Source organism: Sinohyriopsis cumingii, chromosome 11 (assembly GCF_028554795.1).
Source record: "Sinohyriopsis cumingii isolate HCF-2022 chromosome 11, ASM2855479v2, whole genome shotgun sequence".
Lineage (NCBI taxonomy): Eukaryota > Metazoa > Mollusca > Bivalvia > Unionida > Unionidae > Sinohyriopsis > Sinohyriopsis cumingii.
Window position 1 is genome coordinate 20,337,386 of NC_142971.1, and position 9,005 is coordinate 20,346,390.

At 36.7% G+C, this 9,005-nt stretch overlaps 1 protein-coding gene across 3 annotated transcripts in view; it reads right to left on the reverse strand.

Annotated features, from left to right (window-relative positions):
• Positions 1–8,727, reverse strand: part of LOC149787713 (uncharacterized) — a 43,651-nt gene extending 34,924 nt beyond the window's left edge. Inside the window, exons 1-3 of one of the 3 annotated variants that reach the window (XM_089973906.1) lie at positions 8,476–8,727; positions 4,316–4,478; positions 2,082–2,140 (exon numbers count right to left, since the gene is read on the reverse strand). In XM_089973906.1, coding sequence (XP_089830032.1) covers positions 2,082–2,140; positions 4,316–4,422 — 166 coding nt within the window. In that variant the 5' untranslated portion in view covers positions 4,423–4,478; positions 8,476–8,727. The other 2 variants (XM_089973907.1, XM_089973908.1) reach the window with 2 other exon arrangements.
• Positions 8,728–9,005: the final 278 nt, after the last annotated feature.

Consider the following 9,005-nt stretch of genomic DNA (forward strand, 5'->3'; position numbering starts at 1 on the left):
GATTCGAGAATAGATGATCTGAGAAGAAAACGCGTGCATTAGATAAACAAAAGACTCGGTGAATATTGGTGATCAGCTGGGGTAATCGAATATATAATGAATAGCGAACTGGGTCTGAAAACAATCGGACGTATCGTGTGTTAGAGTCTTATGTTTACAACGGTGAGGTTATTAAATCCTGAGTGCTACCTTTCGACTGAAACTGTTTGACCCACAGATGTCACCGATTAACATCGGATGAATTCGTAAACTATCGCAGTTCGAGGGAGAAATGATATGGCTCATCATGTGATGGATGAATCGTCGATATTGTCTGGTTTGAATGGTACCCAACGATGTATAGGACCAATGTCTTTCGAGATTCAGTATTATTCAAATGATTTGGCATATGTGACTATGTGCACGTAACGGCGACATTGGAGTTTTTATAAGAGATTTGCGCAACGAGCTGTTAATGCAAGGGGAATGATCTTACTTAGCAAGGTCGTTTTTAATTGTCGCGTGTTTCCCAGGGACAGTAGAGAACAATACGCCATATTCCCAACATGTGCATTGGCAACATAATGTCAATTGTAGGTCACGTTTATTAACAATCACATTGACGGAATTCCATACTGCCAGCAAAGTGGACGAGATGTCATTGTCTGCCATGCGATGTTAATTTGTCATCACGAACACGGGACTGTAATGCTGATCATAGATACTTCACCAATTCATTTACAGAAAGCCATGATATCTTCAACGAAATACTGTTGATCAAAACTGTTCGTGTTTTGGAATTTTAATTTGCACATTTCACTTCGGCTGATTTCTTTCCGAAAGACAGGGCAAACTAATGCAAATTTCTCAAATTAAAGTTGAAGTGTTATTTGTTAAAAATAAACAAATATAAGTGTATGCTGTTAGCATGTATAGCATCATTCAAAGAATGCATCTGGGTTGTTATTTTACATAATATCAATGTCATTTTACAATATTTTAGGTAGCGAGCGTATAAGATTCTTTTAAAGATTTTTCTTTCGATATCAAGTAGATCAAAATTAAGATTACTTATTGCTAATATTTCGTTACAATTCAAGAAACAGTTATCTATGGCTGCACTTAAAGCCTTGAATGCATTTCACTCGTGGCCTCGATCTGACATGCAGATCTGACTGAATGAGCAATCGCCCGTTCCCCTATATGAGATTTTTTTTCTACAAACAAATAGCTAAAGCCTCGAAAAATAAACAACTGATCGATAGATGAGTGGAGTTTAGTCTCTGCATCACACAAGGTATAAAACAAAAATTCCAACAACAAAATATAACCGAAATTCTCTACATTGATATATGAGACAGTTTATATTCAGATACTCGTTAAGAACTCGTTTCGGATTTACAGTTTTAAAGCCGCTCAACTCGTCACTATTAAATTTCAAACGCCCTCTCGCATGCTCGTGGTTGTATTTGTTAAAAAAATAATGTTCTCGTGATTATCTCCCTTCTTCCATGAGAACGAGAAGAGAGTCGTCATTGCAGTGACGATAAAGAGGCATCATAAAAAGGCAAATTGCATTCAAGTCAAGACACTGATACTTTCACCATACCCAGTCCAAATACTCAATGGTTGTATACTGAGCATAATCAGTTTTGTTTATGACATAACATTTCATATGTGACCACAAGCCCACAGCTGTCACAGATGATACCTACGTAGTACTCTATTAGCACACACTCAAATGCTACAACGGTTCTGAACTGGACTTGGATTTCTACATTGCCAACACTGTAGAATGTTGAGAAGAGTTAAATATTGTTTGTTTGGTATACCTCGGATAAAGTCAACGTACTTATGAAACAAATGGATCGATTGGTGTTAAGATAATCAATGGCATCCATCTAAGGCTTTTCACTCTCTAGGAGTCTAGGTATTAGATTTGTAATGTTTAACTTTGAATATTGTTCTGCCTGGAATGAACAGCCTAATTACGCTGTTCATCTCCCAGTTACCTTAGATTTAGATTTGTATTGTTTAACGCTGAATATTGTTCTGCATGGAATGAACTGCCTAACAGCTCTAAAGAAAAGTGGAAAACTAACCTCCAAAAACTGTTCGATAAAAGTTGTATTTTGTTGCAGTATTCAGTTCTCCGCTCTTCCTGAAAAAATATATTTACATGAAGACCATATGCATGTGATAGATAGATAGATATGTAAATAAATAGACAGATAGATATATATGCAGCTATGACTAAAACAACTGATAGAGAAAGAAAGGAGACAGCTATAAATCGTAAAAATAAATGAACCTCTTTATATGACAGCAATCATGAAAACAGTATAGGTACGACAAGATGTAAAGTCGTCTCGTATATTATTTCAAAATAATTGCTTTAAGTTTCAAAACAAAAGCCTTCCATTACTTCAGGTATACTTTATTGATGTTTAAAAGTGCATATATTATGTAAAAGAAACATGTTTGGGTAAGCAATATTGTAAAATTATTCAGCGCTTGGCAACAAAAGACATGTCGCAATTATTATGTATATCTATACTATCTGTGTTAAGTTTCAAAATTATGGATTGTAAGGGTCATTTACCAATAAGTATATGGAATAATAATACTCTTTCCAACTGTAGGTTTGTACGAGAACATTCTTGTACACACAGTCGTAGTTTCAAAACATAGTATAGTAATCATTCTGGCCAGTTCAGTTATGGTCAAGAGCTTTCAGGAAAAAAATGCTGACCTAATTCTTGATTCGTCGCCAGCTGAAAATTTAGTAAAGTACTTGACCTTGTTGACAAGAGTAATTTCGAAATTATTCATTGAAGCCTCTTTCTACTTTCTGTATTGCGTCTCAGTTTTTTATATAAGGTATGATTTACTAGAAATTAGTTATTCCTTTGCATTATCAACAGTCTTAGAAGTGACAAACAGCTGTAATCTTTGAGTGGATTTGTTTATTTCAATTATTTATTGGAATTACTGAGTACTCTGGCGTTTCGGATTTAGTAGCGTATTGAATTACTCTGAATTCACTGAAGGATTTATTGGATTCTAATTATGATACATAAAGACTACTGGCACATCAGCACTATAGAGTGAACTCAATTCAGATTACCACTGGAACTCATTTGGATTATTCCATACTTTTGGACTTGTGATAGAACTTTTTGGACTATTTAGAATTTCATTCCCCATGCTTTAAATCAATTTAAATTTTCCACTTCCTATTTCAGAAAAAATTAATTATATTTTGAATTTTACAAAACTATTTGGTTTTCATTATATCTTACTTAGTGTAAGACCAGAAGAGTCGTAACACAATTCAAATAGCCATCAACCACTCGTTGCATGAAGGTGGGATTACATTTTGTAACTTTTGAATCAAAAAAGTCGATACATATTCAAACATTCTCATTACGTGCTTCGTAGTTCGAATGTGTTAGAGGACTCCAACGCCACTACGAAAACGCATATGCACCCTATCATTAAAAAACGCACAGGCATTATCAAACAATCAAACCTTTTGTGTGTGTGTGTTGGCTGGATGTTTATTTGTTAATTTTTTGTTTCGCCAAAGATGAGATACCAACACCTTCTCATTAGATTAGAAATGTTATAAAATATCGATGACTATATTCTTCAGAACACAACCGTAACGAAAAATGGCATGAATTTAAGTAAGCCCACGGACTAACAATTTCATGAAAAATGGCTGAGAAATATACGAAAAAGAATGTGTTATACATATTCCGCGTACATACTGATAATAACCTATGTGTCAGAACTTCAGTCTTGAACTATCTAGAAAGTTTGTTGCGTATGTAATAACTAATAAATCAATATGTATCACTACACCAATTGAGTCAATCAACTGTTATTGCACTTTAGTCTGAAAGAAAATATTAATATTTTATTACCTGATTTTTCACGGAGATCTGATAACTAGTGACGAGTGTTACTTTCATTGAACAGAAATTAGCTTCAATACCGAAAAGTTTACTTGCATTAAAATTCCAATCAGTGCAACTCGATTCAAATGCAGCTATTTACAGAAAATACAGCGTATTCCAAGCTGATTTTCTGGACATGCTGTATCCATGGCAATGCCCAACAAATATAAGACTGCTTCAGTGCATAACTATTGCGCTATATTTTATCACAATTGTTCTTTTGAAAACAAAATGAAGGGAATATATCAAGAACTTAGTGTAGTGATGCTGTACATATTGGTGGCAGTAGTATAGCTAATCAAGCTCATGGACCTATCAGTACATAACGACAGATAAACAGGTGGGAGGACTTTGAGACTCGTCAAACTACTTACCTATATCTTAGTATTATCAGTATCCCAAATAAAACTAGAACAGCAATCAGTCCCTTAGTCCGTTTCAGTCTCGAGGCCATTACAGCCAAATAACGACGACAGGTCATATCCTTTTGCAATATGCTGCAAGAGCGTCTACCTGTCAATCACTACCAGGATTTAGCTGAAAATAAAGAAATGAAATATATTTTGGTATCTCTTAGTTTGAAATATGTAGTTCATCGTAAACAGGCAGGTAGCACAAAGTTGTACTGTACTGTCACCGTTATTCATACATATACTGGACAAGAACTCGTACATGGAAGCCTTTGATGTAAGTTTGACCTTATGAATTGGATTTTTTGGATTTTTTAAACTTAGCTGGAACCATTTTCCAGTCATATAGCTACGATATCTGCAGTGTGGCAATTTACGGTGATGTCTAGCACTAGGGCATCATGCCGCAGACATGTAGCATCATGTACCGTCCAGTCACATTATCCTGACACAAGGCCGTCCAGTCCTAACACTAACCTCTTAACGCTGAGCGCCAAGCAAGGCAGCTGCTAGTTCCATTTTTGGTATAACTCGGCCGCGGTTCGAACCCACGACGTCCCGCATCCGTGGCGGACACTCTAACCACCTTGGCCACCGGAGCGGTCGACCTTATGAAGAAAATAATTATTCTAATAACACATATTACTGCTAGGGAGAGACAGCTTACAACACTCATAGCTGTTGCAGAGGTCTTAACGCCATTTTTTAGCACACGATGGGCTCTACGTTACGGCCAGTATATTTTGTGGGGGAATAACACATACCCACGTTGGCCGAGATCGAGATTCGAACCCACGAGGACAGAGGTGAGATATTAGTGATCTGTAAAGGCGAGTGCCTTGGACCACTAGGCCTCCCATGGCCCCTCGTTAAGTTTATTAAAAATACCACCATGTAAACATCGCACGTTAATGGTCGCCAAAAAAGTCTGTTTTTCCTAGGACGCAAAGAAAATTGTACATCTAAACATTTCAGTTTTTCATCTCTACCCAACAGTAACGCTTACTATAACATAGGTAATTATATCTACAGAAAGTGCTGTAGAATGCAGGAATTAATGGGATTTTGCCTATTGTGGCCGGGGAGAGAAAAGAAAGACTAAATAAAATTATTTTACCACAAAATGGACTGCTGTTATTCACGGTAAGCCGAATAACAAAATAGTGAAAATCAGTTGATGTGTGTGTGTGTGTGTGTGTAACTTGGATTTTTAACGTAGCTTTAAAAAGTTTCAGTCATATCGCTACGGTATCTACAGTATAGCAGTTTATAGTAATTTTTAGCAATGGGGCATCATGCCACAGACATCTAGCATGATGTCCCACCCAGCCACATTATCCAGACACCAGGCCGACCAGTCCTAACACTACCTTTTAATTCTGAACGCCTACCGAGGCAGCTGTTTGTACCGTTTTTATAAGTCTTTGGAATGACTCAGTCGGGGTTCAAACTCGCGACCTCCCGTATCCGAGGCAGACGTTCTAACCATATAGGCCATCGAAGCGGTGAAAATCAATTCATAACTATTAATTTCGAAATGCGTATTGGTCTAAAATAAAATGAATAGGGGTTTTACACTTATCTATATGGTTGAAAATTGTTGATTATTGTTGTTCCGCGTTGCACATGTTTTGCTGTCGCCTCGGATGTGGAAGGTCGCGGATTCGAACCCCGGTCGAGTCCTACCAAAGACCTATAAAAATGGTACCGTACCATCTTCTTGCAAAATTAATGTGCCCTCGACATTAATACTAGTATTAAGCCAAAGAGGTTCGATTTCAAAGTCGGCATAATTTTGTGGTAAATGTTTCCCACATAAGTTGTGCCTAGTCACAAAATCGTCCTTTCGAAATTTGTTTTGAAGAACACAATATACATTGCCAAAAATGTATATCCGGTCTGCAAAAATATTTATCTGGGTACGTGGAAAACAGCAATTCGTTCCACTCGCTGTTCTTTTGAAAAATAATTATTATCCAATATATTTAAGAACGTCCATTACAGTTTTTAAATGTACCATTCTAACCCACCTTCTTGGTAATCTTTACAAACACGACTCCTTTTAATTTTATCAGGTGACTCAGTCTAAAAGTATCTAAAACAACAAATAATGCTATAAATAAATCGTTACGTATTATAGTGCTAACATTTAATTCCCGGTTTTCCATATGGAGCAATCATTCTTCGATACCACGGTGTCAACATTCTCATTTTTGTTTTCTAGGAATACATTTTAGTTTTACAATTTCACTCCCAACACTGTAAAATTTACTGTTTTCCAATTAAGATAGAATTGCTGAAATCTAACATTTTATACAGAATTCTACTGCAAGGAGCGGCAAATATTACGGATTGCAAAATCACCAACTGAACCTTACTTTCTACAAAGCTCAAGCAATATTATGAAAGATTTTTGTAGATACAGAATTGGATATAAATTTCACGTCGAAAAGGAAGATTATCTGGTACAAAACGTTTTCTTTTTTTAAAAACTATTTCACCACTACAGCTCTACTATGTGTTTTTGTTGTTGTTATTATATATTTGCATCTATTTTCATGTAGGTGTTCTGTCATTTTAGGTTAGTAAAAAATCCAACCTACATGTACATTTAAAATTTACATTAGCACATTTAGAAACGTGTTTCGGCCGCACGTGAAAAATATATATTTTTTTAACATCCCTGTTGTGTGATTTATTTGGAAAATTGGAAGATTGGTTTATTTCTTTGGCGTTGAAAGGAACATCAAAGTTTGAATGGTTATATCGTGACGTGTAAGTAAGGTACTCTCTTCAGGAATACATCCACACCGGCCGACTCGCCTTGATTTGGATAGAATTGCAACCCTGACCCACAACTGGAACATCTCGTGAAACAGAGTTAAAACGAGGAAGTCGCCGGAAAATAGCGGAAAACTCAGTCAGATGCTCACATAGACTGGGTCCCGGCTTCATACGCTGTCTGTGACAAATGTGATAGTATGCTAGGCACACACACAAAATTACAATTGTGTCAAATAAGCATTATGATATCTTGATGTGTATAGTTATTATTCTTCCTTTCCAAACCAAAATATACCCAAATTCTTTCCCTGGGCGCCAAAGGTCTTGGAAAGCCTAAACCCCCAAAAGCCAGACGTCTTGGGACGCCAAAACCCCTTTGGGACATCATCATCGCCCCAGTGCCATTTACCATTAGCACACCACGGTTTATAATAATGAGTTCTTTATTAAGAAAACAATATGCGTGTATTTCGATAAATAAAAACTCGTCCAGTCAAATCGAGTGATAATGCACATGTCATTGTTTTGGCAAACAAGAGACAATGGCGTTTAAATTAAACTTTAATGCAATATTTCGTAAGAGATTTTCCGATCATTGTCGGAAATGCCCGAACGTGTCCAAATAGTCACCAGCCCTTTACGGTCACGAGTCCGGACACTAATCTCTGAGCCACCGTGTCTCAGTGAATTTTAAGCGGATGAGATATGCGTAAAACCATGTCTGATCATAAGGAGTCGGTAAAAAGTGACAGAATAGTGAAAGGAGGAGGGTTCGGTTGGAGCAGAACCCCGTAAATGACCGATGAAAAAATGTAGCCTAATAAAATTACAGACCTTTTTGTCTTGCACAATCTTTAAAAAAAAAAACACAACTGCAATATATACATCTTTGCTGGAGTTCGGGCTGGGAGAGGGTGAGAATAAATAGTGTATTAAAATGTAGAACAAGACAGGAGTTAAAGGAAAGTGAATATTATCTTTGTCTTATATTATGTTAGTACTTACCACTTCGTTTATGCCACTATTTGTTTCTTTTTTCACAGAACTCACCTGTGTAAAATTTGCCCAGTCATATACGGTATTGCGCATTAATTACAGATACCTAGTATGGTAATCTAACATTCTAAGGGTGTTCTACTGGCCGTGAAAAAATATATCATCAGAACCACTGTTCCTACCCTGCCGTAGATCCGTCATAGAGTTATTCAGTACATCGATCTCGTATATCAATAAAAGAAGTATGTTTTTCACAGGCAAACTGGTTGTCTATAATCAACCAACCCACCACACCCTCTTTCCTCGTGCTACTTCGTCAATGTATGTAAGCGGTACATACTTACATGTATATGGTTGTTTGCTGCGTGAGAGATGTTACTGCTATCAGACGTCCCATCTGTTGGTAATAAAAAGCTCTCACAATAAGTGCATGTACATCGAGTACGATTCTGCTTCTCTGCTTCTTTTTTTTTTTTTTCTTTCTTTAGGCGCTAAATGCACACACCAGACGTGGCCATATAAAATTTGACGACCGACAGACAGCCAAGCGTGACTACGTTAGCTATGCTTGCTATAGAGTTTTGAAAGGCAGACTACAATCCGGTAAAGCTGAAAATGTCAAGGTTACAACTGCATTGTTCTTGACTCTCGTGTTCGTATAAACGGCGATCAATATAATAGTTTCATTTTTATTGGTGTGCATTAGAGTCACAACGAATTATTTTCGTTTTGTTGGGCTAAGACCACTTTAAGAGTTTTAGATTAAATGGCACGTCAAAGCTCTCTATTATCAATGTTCTGTCGGCATCGAATCTTTCAGGTGTTCATTATACATGTAGAAAAATTAAAGGGTACACCGGACACGTTGAAAGTT